This window comes from Thunnus thynnus, chromosome 5 (assembly GCF_963924715.1).
Source record: "Thunnus thynnus chromosome 5, fThuThy2.1, whole genome shotgun sequence".
Lineage (NCBI taxonomy): Eukaryota > Metazoa > Chordata > Actinopteri > Scombriformes > Scombridae > Thunnus > Thunnus thynnus.
Genome location: NC_089521.1, coordinates 23,881,470 through 23,907,620, shown reverse-complemented (window position 1 = coordinate 23,907,620; position 26,151 = coordinate 23,881,470). Strand labels below are relative to the sequence as shown.

The 26,151-nt window shown below is 39.9% G+C and overlaps 1 protein-coding gene across 2 annotated transcripts in view; it reads right to left on the bottom strand.

Moving 5' to 3' along the window:
- Window positions 1-26,151, bottom strand: part of tmem117 (transmembrane protein 117) — a 48,580-nt gene that overhangs the window by 16,963 nt on the left and 5,466 nt on the right. For both annotated transcript variants that reach the window (XM_067590290.1, XM_067590291.1), the window contains exon 3: window positions 7,646-7,778. In XM_067590290.1, coding sequence (XP_067446391.1) covers window positions 7,646-7,778 — 133 coding nt within the window. The remainder of the gene's footprint in view (window positions 1-7,645; window positions 7,779-26,151) is intronic.

The window sequence follows — 26,151 nt, the reverse complement described above, 5'->3', positions numbered from 1 at the left end:
CTTTGTACTGCATGACTACATGTGATTACATCATGAAACCACACTGGTATACTGTACTATGAAAGACACCGTTCACTGGAGAGACCTTGTAAAGACATAAATCTGAACCTGTAAAAGCCATTCCCCTTAAATTTTGAATTTCACGTTTCATTAACAATCCACACTGCAACATAGTGCTAAAACAGTTTTGCAGTGTCATACTATGCTATAAACTAAGCAGTTTGACCTCCATATATTTATCAATTTAAAGTTTATGGTTTAATTTTATTTTTGTCAAAGGTGCAGCTCAAGGATTTTCAAGCCCCATGCAGCCCTGACAATTAAGGTTACGAAACAGCATGGTGAGAGAGCTTTCACTGCTCTGAGTCATCAAAGACCCTGATTTCTATTAATTTTTTTTACTGTCTACTTGGATGTATATGCCTTCATGCTGGGTTTTATAAACTTGTTTTCTCTGTCAGATAACCAGTGATTTAGTGACCGTGGCAACTGAGTGACCTCTTCTGCCCTATAAAGGCTAGACTCATTCAGAACATTAAATTGCGACCTTGGCTGGCTCCACATTGAAATGCATTGCCCGTCTCCCCCCTAACGTCGCACCCAACGTCATATTTACAGTACACAACACACAGCAGCAGTAGTTACCAGGGAGCATAAAGCTGTCAATGCAGACTCTCTTCACTATCACTGTACCATCTCCCAAGGCAACTTAAAACCTCAATCTCAATCTCAATTCATCACTCAGTACAGAATCAGTCCACGTATTGCATTAAACAGGCTGGAGATTGAGTCCTTTAGTCCTTATCATTCCCCCAGCTCAGGAGTGGGAGTGAATACTGTCGGGCAATATCCCGGACAGCACTGCATCAGGCTCTCCATTCCCTCTATCAGCTTTCCTTTAGAAAAGCAGGGTCCAAAACCAGGTGTGTGTGTACCTGAAGTGCCTTTACATGCAATCTAGTACACTGCGCATGATTTTTTTGAGGTTATTTAGTATCCTGGATATGTTTTGTGCATGTAAACACTATATTCTGGTATCAGTAACTTGTATAGCTTGGATAGCTGGATCTCTCCGGGACACAGTGGTATGCAAACATCTTATCCAGTTTTCAGATTACTGTTTGTCATATTCACAGGTGATTCTCCAACTCGAGTTGGATGTAGTAGTCAGTCAGTTAGAAAAAAAAAATATATATATATATTACCAATGTAATGATGCCGAAATAAATGTCTGACAGTGATAATGCAGAGGATAAAATTTCATTTTCACTCTCATCTTCCATCACAGAAGATTAGAAGGTGAAGGATAGATTGGGACACAGTCCTAATCATCAGTTTATTCACTTTAAGTTTTGTCATAGGTCCTATCCGACACCCCAGGTAAGACATCTTATGGGTTTATGTCCCCACCCTTATTGCACATCTAGTGCACCTGATACACTAGGCACTTTCATCCACATGGTATAGGATTGCCCAGTAGTACACTTCTTCTGTCAAGAAACTGTAAGGACTATCTCTGCCTTAACAAACAGAAATTTCCACATTGACCCGGCACTTCACCTCCTTAATGACTCCTCAGAATTGCTACTCCTGGAAAAGGCACATAAGTTATGGCTGGCTGGTATGTCAGCAGCAAAGAAGCTTATTGCTCAACGTCGGATTTCCCTGCAAACTTTGACACCAAAACAAAGGCTTCTGCCAGGATAAATGCAGCCAGTCCTTCCACAATGGGTTTATGGGAAGATGGAATAGCAGCTATGAAAAACTTCCTATGAAACAATGCCCATCACTGTGACTGAATGACTTATTTTACTTGTATAAAGTATAAAAGTACACACAAAAGTAAACTTATAAAAACATAATTTTAGACAACTAATAAGAAAATCAATTGCTTCAAAAACTTCTTTGACTGAACAACAGTACAAAAATGTTCTGGACTGTGTGTGGTACTGTATTTATAAATGTCAGGAAATGTTTTATGAATTGGTTTTATTGAACAATCGGCCACAGAACAGTGATCACTTAATGAAACACAGGAAAACGATGTTCAAAATGTAACTGAAATATTATCAGAGACGTTAATTAATACTGTGAAACATAAGGAAGAGATGACAAGACTGAACGGAGTGTAGTTGTATGGTATTACACACACACACACACGCCGACAGAAAATCCATCTCTGCTGCTACAATACGCCTCCCCACCTCCCATATACATACAAAAATACACCTATAATACACAGTAATACCCATAATGGATGTATATTCCTAGTGGACACACACCACCATCAAGTATATGATGTTTACTGTTTGCAACTGCTGCCGTTTCTCTTTATGTGACAGCGACGTATTGAAGAGGACCTGGGTTGCACCACTGATGCTCCTCCTCTCTGTCCCAGAAAACAGCAGGATAATATAATCAGAGAGGAAATGACTGACCTCACTGCTTCTAATAGCACACAGTCTGTTTCAGAGATATTCTGAGACCAGAGAAAATGACTTTGGAGGGAAAGCTTTACACTAACTAAACACTTGTTAAATACGTAATGAGTCATTCCTGAGATAGCGACGTAATGTGCATGTGTAGGAGTGTGAAAGACAGCAGGAGATATGCTTAGAAAATAAATGTGGGTGTGTGTAAGTATGAGAGAGGTAGAGTGAGGAAGGCAAACATAGATCAATAAATCTAAACTGCAAGACATTTACTACATTTTACAAATTGCAACAGGTTTAAACATCAAAAATATCATTAATAGTAAAACTGATTCTGAAAAAACTGACAAGAAAACCAATACGTTCAAACATAGATATTCCTCCATAGTTATTTCGCTTAGGGCTTCGACTATTATTTATTTTAATTATTGATTAATCTGGTGATTATTTTGTTAATTAACTGTTCAGTCAACAAAATGTCAGAAAAATAGTGAAAATAGTGAAATATTTCCTAAAGTCCGATCTTCAAATTGCTCGTTTTGTCTAACTAACGGTCCAAAAGCCAAAAATATTAAATTTTCTATCACAAAGCAGCAAATATCACAACTCAGAAGCTGGAAGCAGAGAATGCTGAGCATTATTCCATCATCAAAATAGTTGCAGATTAATTAGAATAATTTCTGTTGATTGACATATTTTTTCAGCTGTAACCTTAATATCCTATATGCCTAATACCCCAAAATCATGTAAGAAAAGAAAGGAAGATCCATGTTTAACCATTACAATATTCAGAAAAAGAAAATGCTATATGCCACATATTCAATGTTAAATCTGATATCTATGTTTTTTTTAAAAAAATATATAATATAATATAAAAATATATACAAAATATATATCAGCACATTTACTGTGGTCTGAGTAGCTTTTCATTCTCCATAAGACTCTGAGAAATGTTGATTGGTTTGTCTGGTCACATCTGTCCTGGTTGACAGGATTTGGTTGGACAAATAATCAATATTGTGACATATTGCTGAAACTGTTTAAGGTCAGCAGTTTATAAACCTTTGAAACACAGTAGAGTATAGGTTAGATTCCTCTTTCCAAAAGGCATTATGTGTCACAGATGATTTTCTTGTAGATTCACGTGTTATGATATTTTAAAACAGTGATGTATCACATTAGATTGTTACTGTCAGTATGAAATCTGTTCACAGAGCCATTGGAAATCATACATTTTATTCTATGTTTATTTTTTCACAAATCAAAAACCAACACCATAAGTACAATAATATCACACTTTGCATTTTTATATAGCCTTGGCTGTCATATAAAGAGAAGGTTTCTAGATAAGCTTAAACATCAACAACAACTACAATTTTTATGTAGTTTAACTCAACAATCCCAACACAAGGTTTACTAGCATTCACTTGCTTTTTCCTGACTTTTCCATCCAGCAAGTCTTCCAAATTCATTGAAAACATACACTGTTTGAAACTGCCCTCCAGATACATATACATGTTCTGATTTGGCACACATATTGGCAGGATTTGTTTGTGCCTTCCAAAACCATTACAAATCACTGTTATAACAATAAAGTCAATGTTATTATCTGACAAAGTAAAGAGTTTTGTTTGAGTTACCGGTACTTAGTTACAGTTTTAAAAAAACATCTTTGTTTGAGTCAAAATGACTACCTCATTAAAGTTAGAGGACCTTCCTCATCATGGTTACAAAGTCCCAATTTTTTCTGATCCATCCAACCATCCTGACCTCCTCACTCTACAGTCTTTATAGCTTTATGATAACATCACCCAATTTCCAGGAGTCATAATTCCTACAGCTGCTAGAAGGCTTTGTCACCGGCACGTAAACAAATGTCATTTTTGGATTCCAGCATTAGGGAAAGGCCGGATCATAGTGCTCCGTGTACTGTAGACAGCTGCAAATCCCATACATGATTGCATGCAACAGGAGGCATCTACATACTGCAACATACTATTTATTCAGCCTTTTAAATCCACTTGTCCATGGTATTACCCCAGCTTAGTGACAGACAAGCAGACAGACGAGGGGGACCAGCATGCACACAGCACAAAGGATCATAGTAAACAAAGGCAAATACCCTCATACGATGGGTTCTAATCCCGCTCCGGCTATCGCTGTAGTCAAATGCCACATCCCTGCCTGCTCCTCATCAAAGATATACACCCACTGCCTACTCTTCTTGCTCAGTTTCCACCCAGTCCTGACATCCACCCATCTATTCCTCTACTGTGTAACAACAATATAGTATAGAAGTTATTTAACAGCTTTACTGTTCCTGTCCCATGCACTACAGCTCCTTATTAGATCCCAACATACTCCCTCCTTTCCTCCTTCACATGCTTTACCACCCCCTTTCTCTAAATTAGTCATGATTAATGTGTACGCCACGCATTGGGCCGTCTTAATTAAATAACACCATCTAATTAGGGGCTGATTTCGGCTGGTAATGGCACCGTAAGATGGCGGAATGGGATTGTGTGGTGTGACAGAACATTCATGAAGCCCGTCAAACTCCCTGGGCGGTCACACTCCCCTGGTTTCACACAAACAGCCCCCCTCCCCTAATCTGACAGTTACATTAAAATGCAAATAGCCTAGATGTGAGGGTTTGGTAACAAGTGTGGCTTACAGCTCCCAGGGAGCCACTATGAACTGTTTTTTTTTTTTTCTGATATGACATAAGCCAGGTAACAGGTTGATAGCTGTTGACCCAGAAGTGGCTGTTTAAATATTGGCTAACACGCTGCGGACATGAGAAAGATTACACAGTCTGGAAATCTCTTTCAGCTGAGAGATAATGGCTTTGATGAATCCATTTTACGTGACTAATCATGAATAAATACTTGTCATCCAAAGATATGTATACAATGTCTTATCAGTGATTGTTTGCTTTCCTGATGGCACAGTTTATCTTCTTTCATTGTGGATGTATCACTGGTTTTAATTAAATCAAGCTCAAGACCAACTGAAAGGTCAAAGAAAATTAAAGAATATTAATGAGCGAAGGGCACGGGCAGCATGCAGCATCAGGTCAGAGAGACAGCAGGGAGACAGACGCCAAGCCCCCCCCCTGCACCCCTGCTCCTACATCGCAACACAAACTCACACTCATACACACACTCTTCTATATACACATACATGTGAGCTAACTTGAGCGAGGTGTGAGACATGAACAATATGTGGTGTGTGTGTGTGGGATGCCCTGTCTAGCCACCAGAGGAGCATCCCCTGCAGTGCACCATCATGGCTACATGTCAACGCCAGCAAACCCCAAGCCAAAATACCTACCCTTTAAACCCCTTGACAGTAATAATATCTCACAGCGCCTTGTTCTTTCAGTACAAATGAAAAGGAAAAACACCATTCATTCCCACAGAGGGGCAGCTGCAGCCACAAAGGGATATTGTACTTTTCCTTTGTGCTGTGGCAAAGAGAGAACTACAACAGCATCGCTGCGGGGTGAGGGAGTGGTTGGAGGACTGGGGGGGACGATGCAAATAGGGTTTGGACATAGATCAAAAGACTTAAGTTTCACTGCATCATCGGGGCTGGAGCACTTCTACTCCTCCGCTCTCTCTACCCCCTCCCATCCTCCGTCACCTTTTCGCTCACTCTGCTGCATTCATGCTCTCGCAGGCCGGAGCCCGTCTTCAGAGGGGCGCCCTGGCAGAGTGTGAACAGTGCTCTTACATGTCGGTCTTGAACAGAGATGTGAACACTAATGGTTTTTGGCAGGGCCCCGGTCCTCAGTGGATACACTGCTGGAGCAGAAAGAAAACAAGCGGGAAAGAGGTACAGAAGGAAGAGGGGTGTGTGTGGGGGGGTTGGGGGGCAAGTACAGAAAACGAGCAGGTGTCTTTGCAGGGCTGGGTTCACTCGCTTTACAACAGCACCATCTGTCTTTGTGAGCAGAGCCTTACAGTGTTGAATAACTGATGTCACTGCTCAACACAAACCCAGAGCATATAATTACGGATGGGTTTTAATGTCTTGTCAGCCGGTTTAATTGTTTAATAGGCTGTTTTGGTTGCTACTTTTTATATGTGGACAACTGATGCAGCTAATATGAATAGAGAGTGTGTGACTTGCACATGATAGATGGATATAAATTATATGTTACATCATTCAAAATGTCTGAGTAATTCATTATTTTCCTCTAAGTATTATCTGGATGTCATCTGCTGAAACGTTCCTGACAGTTTTAAAATGCACTGGCACACTAAAAAAAGGACCCTTTTTCTCAACATTTGAGAGCCAGTAAACAGGAATCCTCTTTGTGACAGATGCACTCAGTGCGACTGCAAATGTAACTTTTCCCTGAGCAAGCAACATTCATCGTCTCAGCGGACCTGCCCCTCTGCTCAGCCATTCGCTTCCTTTTCTCGGCCAACCAGAGAGAACGGACAAGATGGATGTCGGTGTCACCGCACTGGCTGGAGTGACAGATGGGCTGATTATACAAACTCATCCCTCTGGCCATAGAAAAACACAACACCTTGCCTGCTAGCTAATAGCCTTCATCTGCCTGCACTTTATGGATAGTTGATGCTTGTTGTTAATATGGAAAAACAGAATTATATGGACAGATCCCATTAAAGCCCTTGACAGCTTGTACCTGAACAGACACCTGCCACACTAGTTTTTTACAGCGCAAACAAACAAAATGGTAAATCACCTCGCAGTGACCTCATGTCTGGCTAGCTGGCTTCAAGGGCATGTTTTCCTTCCTCTAGACAGACACATTGCAAATGCATAAACGGATTCCTGTCATCGGGTTGATGTGTGGGTGTCAAGCTCTGCTGTGCACACTGGCTTCTCAGCAGGTAAGCCTGGGCAACAGGGGTGAAAACCAAGACACAAACTGAGAAGGACATGGCAAAATATCTTGATTTTTGGACAGAAAGGTGTCAAAAAAAGTCAAGATCATGGGAGAATAAGTGCAGGTGCTGAAGGTGATCTTTCAGGATTAACCATCCTCCCCTTGCCTGCCCTACCTGTGATTTAAAGTCTGGGCTGATTAATCAAACTGGTATCGAGTCTCTGTTCAGGCGAGACGTTTAGATCAATCACGCCAGCCAAAGGGGAGCTTACAGTGGCTCTAACAAATGGAGGCAGAGAATGAGGGAAAAGGCGCAGAGAGAGAGAGAGAGAGAGATTGAATGGCTTACTCCATGCTCCCAGCCATCAGCAGGAAAAGGTTGTAGATGTGTGAGAAGATGAAGAGGAAGAGGATGGTGCTGAAGAACATGGTCATCCAGGAGCCATGATCCTCGCGGAACATTTTCAGGCGCAGGTATCGACCTAAAGGGAGCATGACAAGGACACTGCTGTCAGTGGCGGTTCAAACAGCATGTCAACCTGCTAACATGTTCGGCCACGAAATGGAGATGAAAGTAAATAAATTAGTCACATAGATCAATAATGTCCTACTCTGTCAGATACGTACCCTTTAGGCAATGAAATTAAGATTAAAGACCACTTTGAGGTGTCACTTCCCAACCCTGGAGTAATTGTCTTTTCCCTGACCAATTTCAACAGTCTCTATTTCATCATCAGTCCCAACAGAAAACATTCTACATACACGTCATTTCATGCATCGGGCAGATATACCGTCAGTGGATTGATGCTCACTTGTGTTTCATGATGTGAGTTCTGCATGATTAGAGAAATTATTCAAACATTTGTGACCTGTGGTGTTTTCTTTTATACAGTCCTGGCTTTGAATCAAATTATGGAGAAATATCTCTCTGGCAGAGCATGAGATTGATTCGGATACGCAGCCTTCTGCACTGAATACATAATCACACAAGCTTGTCCTCTGGTGGCGGCGCTCCGCAGAAGACAACAGAGGTCTATGATACAACTGTTAGCTTGTTGTTGTACCTTGAAAAGATTACAGTTGCTGCATTTAGCTGCATGTGGCTCACTATGGCAGAACCTTTGTTATGTTGCTCTTAATAACAAGCAGGTAAAAATATATATACCTACGATTCAAGGGCTTTTCTGGTCAGAGTGAGATGAAAAAGCATTACATCAATACAGTATAAATTACTGAGAGATCTGAAAAATAACATGTGTGATGTAATTAGGTATGCATAATGTAATTGCACAACAGCTGTCAGAGTCCTTGATCTACCTCCCACACTGCTCATGTAACAGAAGCAATCTACTTTGCACATTTCAGGTGTCTGTTACTACCATCATCATGCAGACCTGGGTCAAATAAGATTTGTAAATACATTTTTTTTTTAAAAACTAAATCATTCTGAAGGGATACTCCATAGATTCAGTACTGCACTTCCATAACGTTGGAGGACTTACAAGAGGCAGATTTTTAAAAACAGTCAAAATTGATGCAACATAGCCTGAGGTATCCTGATTTCGAATGGATCCAACATTTCCCATCATGCAACCAACAACATCATTTTGTTTGACCTCCCTGCATGGTAAATGTACATGTCTTTCAAACTTTGCCCCTAGTTTGTAACACAAGTTTTCTGTTAAAATATGTTATTCTCCAAACCCAAGCTGAGATAACCCTGATGGCATCACTACGACATCATCAGGGCTATTTTCAGACTTGACAAAGCTCTCTTGAGAGCGACACAAGACATTGTACAAACATTTTTACAGTAAAATAACATTTATGTGTAAAATTAGTGATGTGTCCCTTTGAATTAAATAATAATTCAGAGATTTTACTAAGCTAATATGAGGGTTCCTCATGTGGTGAACCCCGATCAAGTGCTTCAAGGTTACTCAATTGACTGTATATTAAGAAATCCTCCACTAAGCTTAGCTATTCACCTCTATTTCCACTACTTTACATATTGCTCACACATACACTTCCAGGCTCTCCCTGTGCTTCCACTCTGCAAGCTGTGATCTGGTGCCAGAAGCGGCCATCTTCCCAGGAACAACTCTTTGTTTTTCTCTCCTCCAGCTCAGTCAGCGTCCCTTTGAGTTACAGCTCCTCGGAGAGCTCATTGTGTTTGTGTCCATCCACACACACACACAGACACACATACACACTCAGCCAGAGAGACAGAAAACCAGAATGCTCCATTTATTTTCCCATTACAGCCTGGCTGGTTTACTCTCCAATGGTTTTACATGCTGTTCAATCTCAGCTTGCTCACTTAAGTTTTTTTCCACTGCGCACATAAAACAAAGATGTAAAGTTTCCTAAGGAGATGAGGAGTGTTGTTGAGTTTAATTGCATTCATAATGAATAAATCTGCTGTTGTAGGTTCAGCTATATCATATGGAAAATGTATTTTATATTTTAGCAAACTATGGATCTGCAATGTTGGTTTACACTTGTTATTTACTCATTGTGATCTTTAGAAGATAATACAAACTTGAATACGCCCTTTGTTACAGTATTTAACCTTAAATTTTTTAGACTTAGAGCAAAAGCAAAGTAGCCTAGTGTGGGCCAGACCATACGTCTTGCTCTGTGGTATTTCAGGGCTCATCACAGTTGCATAATTGAATTGACTTGCATGGGTGAACTTAATTGCCTCCAGTGCCAATGAGCCCTGGTTTAGATGTAGGTGCACAGTGTGTATCGGCAGATCTGACTTTTAAAGCAGCACACCGCGCCAGCGAGCAGCCCTCTCACAGCCCTCTCACAACCCTCTCACAGCCCTCTCACAGACTATATGGGCAGGATTTAACTAGGGGGTGATTCAAGACTATTCAGCCAAGCCGTTTGAGTCACTGCACCTCCCGACAGTAGAGGTCCCCGATAAGGAGTGATTCATGAGCACTGTCTACTGCAAGGCTCGGCCCAGCAGGGAACAACAACAACAACAACGACACACATGGACAAGGCAGTCACACATGCAAACACATACAGAAACACTTAAAAAAAACGGACAGGGAGACACTTTGTATCTCTTTTAACACACCCACACATCACACATACACATCAGGCAGGTGTGTTAATAAAAGAATGCACTATTATTTTGAATATAGGTTGGTAAATTGTTTTAAAGCTGTTTATGAGCAACAGTTTTCTGTTTTGCCTTGAAATCATATCCACCTTTCTTAAAATTGTTTCCAAATGAAAATCAAACATGTAGCTGTGTCTCCATCTAGTGGTGAAACAAGAACACAAATGCCTCTGAGCTGACTGGCAGGTGCATGGAAACAATATATGAATAAATACCAGTGGCTTAAAAGAAAACACACAGTGTAGAGGGTGTTTTTTGTTGTTTGAAATCACAGAAACCTTTTTTAATCCATTAAGGGATTTCCTGAGAGTCTTTTTTCAGAAACACCTGGCTTTAAATTCAGCTATAAACAGTATATTTATTGTACATCTGGGATGTGTCCAGATCAACTCTAGTCTTTGGAGATAAAAGCATTGCACCAGTTTGTGCTTCATCCTGTGTTAACACAAACTGTGTTCTCTTGTATTCTTTGTATCAAATTATTATTTTATCATTGTTTGAAGTTGTCATGGTTATTTTTATCTGTAAAATCCTGTCTTTTAGCATCTTAATGGTAATGGACTACATTTATATAGCACCTCTCTAGCCTTTCGACCACTCAAAGTGCTTTACACTACATGACACATTCACCCACTCACACACACACATTGATACGCTGATGGCAGAGGCTGCTATGCAAGGCACCTGCTCATCAGGAGGAGTTTTCTGACTGACTGACTAGGGGCTGACTGACTGGGAGTGAGAGATGCTTTGCAGAAACATGGTGCAAAACACAGCGTTAGAGATCTTTAACGTTATTATGAGAAGTGTAGGTGAGGAAAAAGACATCATCTGCAACAGTCTAGTGCTGCTGCTCGCTCTGCGAGTGAGCACACACACGAGCACTAGTAACAGGATGTTGACTGCAGCTCACTTAACAGCCACTGGTATCACAAATGAGAAGGAATTTCTGATTCCTACATACAGAGCCTTTAAGAGAAGACTTGAAAGGAGACACTGACTCAGACAGTCTTATGTCCCCAGGCAGATTGTTCCAGAGCCTCGAGGCCCTGATGGCAAAGGCTCTGTCCCCTTAGTTTTCATCCTGGACTCTGGAAGAGACAGAAGACCTCTGCCTAAGGATCTTTAACTACGCAAAGGTTCATAAGGGCTTAAAAGGTCTAAAAAATAATCTAGTGCCAGGTCATGAGGAGCCTTGAAGGTAATCAATAAGATCTTAAAATCAATCCTAAAACAAACGAGAGGCCAATGTAAAGACACTAAAACAGTTGTGATGTGATTGTGCCTCTTAGTTCTGGTTAAAATCCTGGCAGCTGAGTTCTGTACAGTTTGTAAAAGTTTATTGATTAAGACAAGAAAAAAGGCTGTTGTGATAATCAAGGTGCGAGGATATAAAAGCACATACAACGGTTTCTGCATCTCTAAAATTTAAAATAGATCTTATTTATTACAATATTTCTGAGGTGATAAAAACATGATTGGACAAGCAATGTGATATGTTGCTCAAAACATAAATTGCTATCAAACAGGACACCAAGATTTCTTGCAACAGGCTTCATGTGTTGTGACAGGCAACCAACAGATAATAGTATTTGTTTTGTGATATGCTGGGACCCAATAACAAGGATCTCTGTTTTATTAGAATTGAGCTGAAGAAAATTTATCAACATCATTTTTTAAATCAATCAGGCAATCCTGTAGAGAACTTAGCATACTGAGGTCAGTGGGCTTAACGGGGAGGTACAACTGTGTGTCATCCACATAACAATGAAAAGAAATACCATGTCTACGGATGACATTACTCAAGGTGAGCATATATAGGGAGAACAAAATTGGTCCTAGAATTGATCCTTGAGGCACACCATACTTGATATGGGAAAATGACGACAAAAAGTTGTTAACAGAGACACAAAACCTCCTATTTGACAAATATAATGAGAACCAGTCCAATGCAGTACCAGCTATGCCCAGGCAGTGCCTCAGTCTATCTAAAAGAATGCCATGATCAATCGTGTCAAAGACTGCACTTAAGTCAAGCAGCACAAGAATTGAACACATGGCTGAATCAGCATCACTTTTCAAAGATACAGAAACATTTTTTTCAAGAATCTTAGAAATAAAAAGCAGTTTAGAAATCGGATGATAATTATCTAAGAGGGTTTTTTAGGACTGGTTGGACACAAGCAGTTTTAAAGTAATCTGGGACACAACCAGTAGACAGCGAGCTGTTCAAAATAAAAAGCAAATGGGGCCCAATACATTCCATTACTTCAAATAAAAACTTAGTTGGAATATGTCAAGAGGGCTGAAGGATACTCTAATATGAGACATGATTTCTAGAAGTTCAGGTGAAATCATAGGGGAAAAATAACTCAAAGTATCCCGGTGTGGGTGGTCAGCATCTAAAAAGGTAGGACTGGGGGTAATTCTAAGTCTTATTGACTCCAACTTTCCAGCAAAATGCAATAAAAACTTTTCACAATTAGCAGAGGCACCAGGAGATGAAAATAGCATGTTCTTGCATCTTTAAACATCCTATTATAAGTGAGTAATAACTATTTTATAGCCACAAAGTGGACCTGGAGACCTGATTTATTCCATCTATGTTCTGCTTTTCTGCATTTCCTTTTACAGCTTCAAATACTGACATTTAACCAGGGCTGCTTTCTAGTCTTTGAGTTAGATCTAGTGTTCAAAGGAGCTATGAGATCTAAGGTTGAGGAACAAAGAGAATTAAAAGAATTAACCAAAATATTGGTGTAAGAGAAATTAGGAAGCACATTGCCATTGTAATGAAACAGTGTACAGAATTTAGAAGCACTATGCTCATTAAAAGATGTGAGTGTACTTAGAGCAGGATAAGACAGTGCTAGCAGCCTGTAATTCACAGTTAAAAACAATGCATTGGTGATCAGATACAAACATGTCCATAATTTCCACAGATGAGATTCTCAGACCCAGAATAAAGGTCTATAATGTGGCCGCGGTTATGAGTTTGGCCAGACACATGTTGTTGAAAGTTAGAGGATTTAGTGATATTTAAAAAAATCAGTAGCAGTGACATTAAAAGACTCGTCAGCGTGAATATTGAAATCACCACAAAGAACAATTCAATCATAATTTAAAACAAAATTGGATAAAAATTCAGGGAGCTACATAAAAAAGGAGCCAGCTGGTTTAGGGAGGCGATAAATTACAGCAATTGTCCGGATATGGACCACCAAGTTTAAACATGAGCACTTCAAAGGAATAAAAATCATTACAAGCTATTAGGTTACATTTGAAATGCTTCCTATAGACAGTAACAAAGCCAACACCAAGACCGCAATCCCTAGGTCGGCTAAAACAGTCATAATCTGGGGGGCACAATTCAGCAAGCGGATCAGCAACTGTGATTTCTAGATTGTAACCAGGATTCTGTTAAAAACATAAAATCTAAATCAGCAGAAGAGATACATTTAATACATAAATGTCTTATTAGAGAGGGATTTTACATTGTGAAGAGTCATCTTAAACCATCTGTGCTGGGTTAAAACTGGAGCTGGGGTTTTGGTCCAGATATTTATAAAAATATTAATATTGCTGTGTAGGATGTGCCTGAGATTGACAGACTTTGACAGACCTATGTGTAATTATTACAGGAACCTTACAACTACGTGAAACAGCACTAGAATGATCCGGAGTCACCCAGTATCTGTTAATTCTTGCAGGACTTCAGCGTAAGTTCCATATTCATTCAAAGCCATTAGATGAGACTCAAATCTGTTTGGATGAACCCCATTGTGTCTGAAAAGTGTGGGTCTGTTTCAGAAGGCTGTAAATTTGTCCACATATGGAACTCCAAGTGCACAACAGTGACCCATAAGCCAGATGTGAAGCAGACGAACACGGCTGAATTTCACATTGCCAAGGCGAGGTGAGGGCAGTGGTCCAGATATAATACAGTGTTTGTATGAGTCAAGTAGATTGTTAATGAGTGCATTAAAGTCCACTTTGAGCAGTTCAGAGGTCTGCTGCCTGAAGTTGTTTGCTCCAACATGAATGATGACTGCTTCAGCAGATGGATGTTCATGAAGCAGATGTGGAATCTTAGCATCAATATCCGAAACTAAATCCCCTGGGGGCTGGTGGCTTACCCAAGAAGGGCTGGTATGAGCTGTCATACTGCTGCTGCTCCCTGCTGATGCTGTATCGGGAGCCAGGGGTGGTGGGGCTGATTCCTGAAGATTCTCCAGAACAGAGAACCTGTTTGATAGCTGGAGTCCTTCCTGGCTGGTGTTTGGTGAGCGGGGTCTTCTGGCTCTCCTTCCACCACAGACAGTAGACCACCACCCAGCAGGGGGTGGTGTAGAGCAAGCCAGCAGCAATTTCAGCTTGGCACCCAGTTTAATCCATGGGTCCTCAGCAAGTTCCAACATGAAGTGCAACTTGGGCAGAGGGGCTTCATCCCTGATGGTGTTATCAGATCACGGAAGGGGTCGTTTCCAGTATTTGCCCATCCTTTAATTGATAGAAGTTATGAGAGATTTGGCCCTGCAGCTCCTCAATTATCAGGGTTAGACTGAGCAGCTGGGGCACCCAGGCGACAGGTGAGTAGGCACACTTTTTACTGCTGTCAGTGTTAAGAAAAAAAAAAAAGAACGTACAGAAGCCCTGGAGCAAAAGACAAACAGAACAGTAAAAACTAGCAGCGACCATCAGTTACACACGTGCACTGGAAAACACGTGCAACGCAATTACTGTATCTCAGATGTTCTGTTGACTGTATTTCACACACACACACACACACACACACACACACACACACACACACACACACCAGTCTCACAGGTAAGGCAGAACAGTGACAGCTCCTGACAGATGAGAAGCACACAGCTGGTGGAGGAGGAGTGAAGGCGACCTGAGATGTGATCGCTGTCTCCATTCATCATGATACCGCTCTTCAACATCAATAAGTCTGACACGACTAAAGGAGGTAAGTACGATCTACCTGAAATACTTTGATTAGCAATGATGCATAAACATGTTTTAGGACCAAACAGTTACAATATTTTACATAAGATTTATCAGAGCTAATAGACTGGACTTGCGTGGATAGACCAATAGACCAGAAGCACAAAGTGTACTGTATAGTACGCTTTTACTGTCTAAAATTATATTAGAAAAATCCTGTGTGTCTTAATACTTAAATCACACATATTCAACACCCTCATCACCAAATAGAATATTATAACTTTGCCTTTTCTCTCTTTCAGTCATCATTGACAGACAGACAGGGAGACATGTTGAACTGATTTATGTTGAAACGTACTCAAAGTAAACTGCTCAGATCCGCTCAGCTGAACAAAATGAATATATTATCTCTGATTAAGTGCAAACAGACATAGTGGAGGCAATAGGCCAAAAGTCCCTAGGTTTTATTGTATGCAGCAGACAGTCAAGCACACACTTCCTGGACACGCCGGTGACACTTGGAGACTACGGAGACAGCCACTGTAAATATAGAGGGCTCTGAGAGAGAGCAGGTGAAAACACTCTACTTAAAGTACTCTCTGAGAGCAGGGCTTATCAGCAGACTCAGTAAAACAGGCGACAACCTCCATTATTCTTTAGAATGAAGTTATCAAAATCTTGAAAACAGGCTGCAAAAAATAAGTATGCTGCATTTCAGATGCCATCTAATACAAAATATCTAGTGTGTTTTGTATGGCTTAAATTGCAGAAAGTAGATGGTATAAAACATTATGGTACACATATGTTGTTTATGCAGTATTTAGCATGTATGGTATTTTACCATAACAAGGTTTTACTCAAAAGATTATCAGTATCATCATTCATGTATGTCAAGTCAGTCATGAAATATCAACCTTTACGTGGAACAAGAACTGGGTCATAAAACAGTAATTTCTTTAATCTTGTTTTTTAACTGCTACACAGGATAAGACATTAAGTGCCAGAGGTTTCAATTTAAGTTAAGACTTACTGAGTCACTTTGGTGTCATTTTCTGTGACTGACATCTTACCTGACAGGTCTGAATTGTTATATGATTTAAACCATCTACATATATTTGACAGTTTGGGCAAAATAAAAGAAATATTAGGAACACTTCTTCAAAAGTCCTGTCTGACTCAGCATTTCAGTGTTATAGATAGTATTACACAACCTGTGAGATGTCTTTTGTGGTTCTAAAGGAACTTTGACATGTCTAAGAACATTACTCAAGTGACATCAGTTCAGTTTTAGATTACATTCCAAACTGGTTAGGAGTTTGGATGTGATATGGACTATCAGGCTGCATTTTGGGAAGTGTAGGACCAAGTGTTTTGGAGCTTGACCCATACTAGGGACTAAACATCTGCTGCATCAATTTTGACTTTTCCTTTATAATTTGACCACCAACTTTATTGAAGTGCTATACATAAATACTCAACTACACTTTTATTGCTCATAACATTCAATAAGAATATATCCTTCCTCCTGTCCTTAAATCCCAGAGGTGCTTCTGGAGTTCCTGAACCAGTCAACAATATTCTGCAGCCAGTTTCAGAACGGCCAGTGGTATTTCTACGTTCTGCTTGTTCTCTTCACTTTCGCCCTTCCTGTGGGCATCCTGGGAAACTTAGCAGCCCTAATCAACTATACCTGCTTCAGGAAGACCTCTAGCACCAGCAATGTGTTCCTGTTGAACCTGGCCCTGTGTGACTTTGCCTGGATCCTCACCATCCCCTTCACACTATACTTCACCTTCCAGAGGCCGCACCTCAGAGGCATACAGATCTTCTGCCAGTTCAAGAAGGTCTCCTTCAATATCAACATATATGGCAGCATCCTCTTTCTCACTCTCATCAGTTTCGACCGATATGCTGGGACGGTGCACCCTATCAGCTCTCTCCGGTGGTGGGATGTGGGTAAAGCCAAGTTGTGCTCAGTCTGCACATGGGTCGTGCTAGTCCTGACTTCCATTCCTGACTTATTTCTAACTTTTGCCATTCAGAGGCCAGAAAATGTCACTGTGTGTATGGACCACATCCAGGGCCCTTTTAACTATGTCAAGACAATCACCATTATCAGAACAATAGTAGGCTTCCTGCTACCGTTCAGCGTCATGCTTGTTTTTTACATGATGACAGTGCGTGTTTTGAGGCGTCTCCCAAGGGGTATAAGGTGCAGAAGAGCTCATCGGGCAGGAGGTAAGCCGCTGTGGTTAATCACTGCCACCCTGCTCGTGTTTGTGGTCTCCTTTGTGCCATACCACGTCATGGTCATCACCCTGGTGTTCATGAGGATCCATAACCAGGTCACACCCTCTAACACCAACATCCTGTATGCCAGTTACCAGTTCTTTGAGGCCATGTGCAGTGTAAGCAGCTGCCTGGACCCACTGCTGTATATTGTGGCTAGTGAGCAGTTCCTGAGGAAGCTGCTGGCCTTGAAAAGAGACCGATACAGGAGGTTGTGCTGCAGAGCCAGAAGGAGGGTTGGAGTAATTGGATGACTGAGTGGATTCAATGCATCACTTTTTTGGCTAGCTTGCCTTAGCAGTTTCACTGTTACAAATGTGCCTGTGGCAGATTGTAAAGGTACAATTATCTGGTATTGTGGTATGCTGGTAAACTGCACTATTATGGCAGTGAGACAGCAACAGAGACTACTGTGGCTGATTAAATCACATCATGGCATGTTTTGCTTTACAAAAACATTTTATTAAAATCTAAAGTATAATAAACTTGTTGACTGGTTGTCCCAAAACTTTTTACTGCCAAACAGTTATTCTGCTGATTATTTTCTCCATTACTCATTATGTCAATAATTTGCTAGAAAATTGTTAATGGGGACATAACACACTTTTTGTGATTTTCTGTCATTTATACACTGTTATAATGTCAACAACTTTGTATTGATTTGCAGTGACCCTTCCCTCTAAGGGGACAAGTGGACCCAAACCATGCCAGCAAACTGTCCCCCACAGCATAACAGCGCCACCAGAGGCCCTCACTGTAGGGATCAAGCATTCAGACCTGAAATTTTTCCCTTTAATCTGTCACCCGTCTGTATATGTTAAACAAAACTTGAGGTGAATGTACGTATGTATATATGCCCCTTGAAAGCCCAGGCTTCAGCCTGCTCTGAATGCTCAGTTTGCAAAATTATGTCTACTTCCCCACGGAACTGACATCAGATTGTTCTTGCATGCCCACAAACGGCATCCCACTCTGTAGTCTTTGTTGCTAAGGTTGTTGCCCCACTCACATATTTCAGATCAAATCTCTGCTCGAACATATATAAATGTATTTGGGACATAGGCATTTTGAGTAAAGAACAAGAAAAATAAGTGAAATTCGACTACTACTTGTTTACGTAGCCTCTGGAACTGCCAGGAAATGTGCATGATATGTCCCCTTTAAAATGTCCATTTTCATTTCCCCTTTAAAATGTCCATTTTCATGTCCCAAAGCAATGGTATTCAAGTTGCTTGTTTTATCCAATCAACAGTGCAAAATTGAAATAATTCAATTTACAAAGAAACAAAACAAATCTCACATACAAGAACCAGTAAAGCAGTGAACAAGTTAATCAATAAACAAAATAGTTGCAGATTAATTTTGTGCTGATTGATTAACTGACTCATTGTTTCAGCTCTAAATAGATTGATTTTGTTTGATTGGTGTTTCAAATTTTTAAAAAAATGCTAATTTACCTGCAGACAGGTGACAGATTGGACGGAAAATCTGATTAAATGAGTGAAGTCATTAAATGATTTAACGGTTGTAGAAGCTTCCATAGATGGCACGAGGGGTCACTGAATGGTTTGATGAGTCTAAAAATGATGAACTTATAAGTGATGGCCTTCACAATCACCAAATCTCAAACCAACTGGACACCAATGGCAGATTTTGGACTGATGAGTTAAACAGCACTCTTCACCACCATCAATACACGAAATGAGGGAATATCTTTTAGAGGAATGGTGTTCATCGCTCCAGTAGAATTTATAGATTATATGCCAAAAAGCACTGGAGCTGTTCTAGAAGTTATGAAGACACTTTATGTTGTTTTTTCCATTAATTTGACAACCATCTGTATTTGTGCAGATTAGACCTGACTTCAAATTACCCGAGGACCTGTATCATGACAGAAAATCACAGACAAATGAATACATCGTCCTATTATTCATTTGTAGCAGCGGTGGGATGTTATAGTCTTATCATCACAGACCTGCAGAAAAATCACAAACACCTCCTGTTCAAATATTTTGACGGTGGTTCAGTGAACTGTATATGGAAAACCTGATCAAAATTCACAAAGAAAGAGATAAACACTGGGCCGAGAAAAACCAAAACATGAGTCATGTTTGGTGACACAGTAAGTGATATCATCATGTCCATATTGATTCTTGAACTATAAACAGGGCAGTGTTTCGATCGCAATTACCGCTTTTTGTATTTAAGTCATCAAATTGCACACATTATGTACAAACTGTAAGGGCAGCCTTACATTTATTCAGCATCTTTCATCTATGGTTGGGTTCAATACACAGGTCTACTTTATCCTGTTTTGATGTTGAGCATCAGAGCAACATTCATACCCCCCTTAGGGATCCTAATGATTCTCTCAAGTCAAAATGCAGAGAGCTTGAGCTATAGCTCTGTCTGTATCTTAGCATGTACACACCTGCATCCCCATTCATCACACATTTGCTGGGCCACAGTATCACTGGGGGGTTTGGGAATAGCCATGACTAGGGCTACCAGTGTCCCCAGAGCTAAACTCCTCTGTAACTAAGTGTCTGGATAATAAATCAGAGGTAGGAAGTGACAACAGAACTCTGTCCGCAGGGAGAATGCAGCAAGTAGAGTCGGCTACTAGGCCACTGTACCACTGTTCCAGTAAGCAGTTAGATCATTCATTTTTTTTATTTATGGTTTGGCTTTGGACCAAAGGAGTCATACATTTTTGGTAAATATGCAATTTCCTTTTGGCTGGTTTCCTTTGTTTGCAAGCGCTTCTCATTATTGCTCTGTGTCTTTGTTTCCCCGTCTGCTGTGCAAACACCTTTGTATTTTATCCTTTATTGCAAGCACATGGACTTGGAGTTCACTCCACGAGTACAGCACATTATTAATGTTTGTGTGACTATGAAAAATATATGTACTAAAGGTTTATAAAATGTTACAATTAGTTTTGGGGGTTTGAAATGTCAATGGTTTTCAGGTTATTTTGTAATTGTATCTTGTAGAAATTGGGGGAAACACAAGATAAGAACCAAACTGCACTCAAACCTGCATTTATTGATTTTTGGCCACCTGGTGGCAGTGCAATAAGCTGTTAACAAAACACTGACATATTAATACACCTTATAAAGTTGATGTGAGCAAATTTCCTCATCCAGCAAACAAAGGAGCAACATCAGTGTTCACTTTGTGTTTCTGGCTACCTGGATTCACTCTGCTTTTCGCTCTGCTTTGCTCTCCACTAACTCCTGAGGGAAATATATGGGTCTTTAGCTGCTAAATGCTCTGATATGTTCACCAGCTAGATGCTAACTTAGTCTGTCTGTTGTTTGGTGCTGGGCGGGTAGGGTACGGTGGGTTTATCAAAGACGACATCAAAGAGAAAGCAGTTTCACACTGTAGTGCTTTGTAAATTCAGACTGAGACAGAGGCACAGCAGTGCCCTGGCACAAGAGCCATTATACATCATTTACAGAGGAAGGAGGCAACCTCTGAGGCCAAGACAGGTCTGAACTGAAGGAGAGTGTAAAACATACAGCTCTACAGGGTGCCATAAGGCTGCTGAAGGTTGAATAGTCATGAGGTGGGTAATTATGAAGATAACTGCAGATCATAATTATAGATCAGCTCAGGTGAAGGTGCTATTCCAGGATTCATTGGCAAAACACTGCACTATGTAGATCCCAAAACAGTGTTGCAAGTTTCCAGACAAATAGTTTGAGAGTAAAGAATATACAAAAATATATATTATACAAAAATAAAGAAATGCAAACTTATCAGATGAAAACTATTAAAAAATGAGTCCCTAGGTATGATGTTTAAATGAAATCTGAAAATCTGAAACATTTATTACTGGTGTAATAACATAACTGAGACAGGTGGTGTTTGTTTTTGCCTTTTTATGAGACTGACCACAAAAACACTAAGACACAGAAAAAAGTATACAACTATACACACCTGCAGGTAATGATTATTTTCCTTATCAATCAATCTGATATTTGTTTTCATTTGGTCAATTAACCATTAAGTCAATACAATGTCAGAATACTGATAAAAAATGTGTCTCACAGTATCCTAGAGCCAAAGGTTATGCCTGTACAGTGTTCATTTTGTCTCCCCTAAACTGGAACATATTTAATTTACAATTACAAATATAAGACAGACGCTGGAAGAAGCAAGTGTCATTTCTGCTGACTTAAACGATTAATCAATTATCATAACAGTTGCTGAATGATGACCTGATGATATATTAGAAGACTGATCATTTTGGCACTAGTATGCATAAATGCACAGACCCTGAATCACCCTTAACAGCATCGCAATTCCCTCTGAGACACACACACACACACACGGACAATAAAATACCCCGCAGCCACACACACACACACACAAACCATGCAGAGAGCCCTTATCCTGCCACCCACCCATCCACTCCTACACACACACACACACACACTCACTCCACTTTGACCCGAAGCCACACACTGCCATACATAAGCCATCTCATCCTTTGCGTGGCACAGTAATAACATATGACAGAACCCAGATGGCATCCTGCAGGCTACAATCATCAAGATCAGGGAAAGGGGACGAGAGGCACTCCAACAGAGCAACCAATGACATGTCCCACACTCTCTAAAACACACACACACACACACACACACACAAAGCTCAGAAGGATATCCAATTGTGTTAACAGCTCTGTGATCAACGGAAAGAGGTTTTCACATTACTGTCTCATTTTTGTGTGCTGTTCACACTCTCCTAGAGCTTCTAATGATTCATACAAGTTAAAAATGGTCAGTGTTTGATTTAATGTAAGTGTCAGTAATAGAATGCTAAGTAAAGTCTAATCAGGTTATGAAGGTGCTCCTCATAACTCCTAAATTACCCTTCGATTTACCTTTTAGAGTTCGTAAAGCCTTGGAGAGAGATGGGTGAATATATTATGTTAATTCAGGGACTGAGGCAGCATGAGAAAGAAATGAGAAGCATTTTCACTTTTCCCATTATGGAGATGGGCAGTGAGATAGTCGTCGACTGCAAAGGCAGTTCCATGATATAAAGTGCTGTGGTGCTGCATCACTACAGGAAGGAAACTAGCAACTTAAGATACATTATAAATATTATATAATTTCAGCCTTCGATTGGTGTTATTTAGACAACCGGATTACTTAATTCAGTGGTGGAGGTCGGCTTTTTCAATCATAAGAAGTTGAAAAAAGACAAGACATTACAGTCAACATTATGGCCACACAGAGAGAGTTTCCTGGTTTGTGACAAATTAATATGACATTAAGTATAACTGCAAACAGTATGAGCTTGAAAATGACAGTTAAGCAAGGCATTATATTTGTAGAATGTCATCAGAAACACCTTATCAAAATGTGACAACATTAGACACTTTTAACAGATTCCAAAGTTTAAAAAAAAAAAAGTCACAATAGGTACCTAAAATAAGAATAAAAACATAAGATTGCACAGCTTGGTTTGAATGTCCACAACGAAAAAAGAGTCCCGTATCTAATGTTATTAGATATGGGACTCATAGATGTTGCACTGTCTAAGGTTTTTTTTAAGTTTATTACATTTATTTGTCAGGGACAATGTACAAAAGAAAACATTCATCTCACAGAAGGAGAAGACATGCATGGTATCAGATTTAGCTTCTAGCTAATTTCCGTCTGCAGTCCTTGCACAGGTAGACACAAACACTACTACTAATACTAATACTATACATTAGATATTGGACTCAGGGATGTTGCACCATCTAAGTTCAACCTTCCTTTGCTCTCACTTCTCCTAGACTGTGGGACAGATTGAAGTCTGCCAACTTCAATCAATAACCTATTCAATGTTTGTCTCAAATCCATCTCTATTTTTCAGTCTTTGAATCTGTGTGATCTTCCCGTGTATGTGTGTGAGTGTGATAGAGGGAGAAAGAGCTTATTTTGTGAAGTGTATTATTGACTGTCTTATTGCCTCACTTTCAGACTCTGTCAAATCAAGGCTAATAACTGTGTTTACTCATCTTTATTTCATGAGAAGCCAAAGACCTTACACTACAATCTGAGTAAAAGCTAAAGGGAAACTTTTAAATGATAGCCACATGGTACCATGTATTAAGGCTATATTCACATTAAAATATGTAAAAGAAATGTTTATTCAAATTCTTAGTTCATAATCCTTTAAAAGTGAAAACAGCAGCAACCTACCGCAAAGTCCTTGACCACAACTGGCCCAAAGGAGTCTTGATCTTGAAATGTATAGAGGTGATTGAATCTAATCCATGGCTCCAAACCATTCAAACCACACTCAAACTGAAATAGACATCTCACAAACCCTGACCTAAGCTTTAATGCAAATGCATAATGACAGTTAAGTCTCCCTCTGAATGACCAGAAGTCATTGGCTACTGCCCACCAGATTAGAGAGCACCCATAGCCTTGAGTGGTTCAGTGGAACAGGTTGTTCCTTGAACCTCAAATGTAGTCTTAAATCACATAATCTGTCACAAGCTATTCGTCGTTGAGAGTTTATGCTGTTTTTCTGCAACAGAGGCAAATGCAAAACAATACACTGCGCCTATGCACACTAGAAATAGTAACGTGACTGAAAAAGCATAAAAAAAGGAATATGAGGATTGCTAAGAAACTATTATGCGCCACTGGATTAATATTTGTGTGGGTTTCCGAGAAGGTAAATCATATATTGTGACAAGAAAAAAGGAAAAATCGCTTCAGGGAGGAGGAGGTGTATAATTCACGGTACATAAAATGCTCAGATTTTCTAGGCCATCATAAATGATAAATGATGCTGGGAATGTGTCAGCTTGCAAAAACAATGTCTGTTTCCAGGTTTGTGACAAATCGACGTGAAGTTAAGCAAAACTGCAAACAGTATCCGCATGAAAATGGCAGTGATGCAAAGGATTACATTTGTAAAATTGCATCGGAAAAACACCTTAACAAAATGTGACTGCAGAAAACACTTTCAACAGTCAGAGATTGTGATTCAAAAATGCTTTTTCAGACACTCAAAGCTCTACACAGAGCTTTCCAGAAGTGTTCCCACTACCTGCCTACATATCAGAGACTGGAGAGAGGAAGGCATTGTGGATAAAAATCTGCAGGGCTTTAGCACAGACATCGTGATGACAGATCCATAATAGATGATAGATTTTACAGTGGGCCTCGTTCTATACAGCTCTTAAGCTCTACCTGGGTTGTGATTACATAACTGCTTTACTGAAATGTTGCGCAGAACACATCCTGCTTGTCCGACTCTTAACATCAGCCTCTCTCTTTTACAGATTCTCTCTTCATCCATCCTTTTTTTTACACGCACAACTCGCAAACTACAAACACACACACACACACGGACCTGTTCTCTCACGTGTTCAACATTAACACTAGCGCACACAAAATATGTGCACTCTCTCATGCTTACAAACACACACACCCACACACAGAAACACAAACCATCTGTTCAAAGGCTTGTTGAAGTGCATTAGTTGTACCTGGCTGCAGGATGAGCTGCACTCTTTCTGTCCTCTTTCTGTCCTCTATAGCCTCAAGTCAATGCAACTGTATAGACTCCGATCCAGAAACACAAGTACTAAATGTAAAAGCTCGCTGACAGCTGGCAAAAGTACATGTGATGAAGCATCTACAGTACCCTACTCTTATGAGAGAGTCCTCTAAATGAGAAAATGCTGGTGGAATATTGAGCTTGCACAGGATCGACAAAAGCAATAAAAACAGATTTTCTCACTTTCCTCTGGTGGTATCTAGCCATGCAGTTTTGCTTTTGTTTTTCTGCCCATGTTTCGAGACATCAGTCTCAGAAAAAGTCAATAACTTGCCTCTCCAGTAAGAGTGTCTTGATTGCTCAGGATAATCCACAGATCTCGCTGTGAACATTTCTCATTGGAACTACAGTACTTCCTACTGCAGAAATGGTCCCTGTGAAAATTGTTCACAGCATGTTCTGTGGATTACCCTGAGCAACCGGGACACTGTTACTGGAAACAGATGTTGCTGTTATTTTTTTTTTTTTATTATTACATTTTTCAATATTGTGAAGAGAGAATACATTTCGATTCACATTCATTGTATTGTAATGGTGTCAGAAATCAACAAAAACTGCCTGCAAAGATACCACTAGAGATAAGTGAGAAAATTTGTTTGTCATTTGTATGAACTGATCCTTTAAATTCAGACATATTAATACATTAATTGATTTTATGTCCACAAATTCTCAAGACACCAGGGATTTAGGTTTGTGACATGTGGATCTTAAGATTTCCTTGTGTGAAAAATTAGATGAAATGTTAGTTTCTGTGAAAAATTAAATGATGAAATGATTATTTCAGAGCAATTTTTTAAATTAAAAGTATATCAAATATCAAATTACCATCTCTATCTTGGTTATAGAAATCTTCCAGGACCCTGTTAGTATACAGTATCAAGCAACCCCATGTG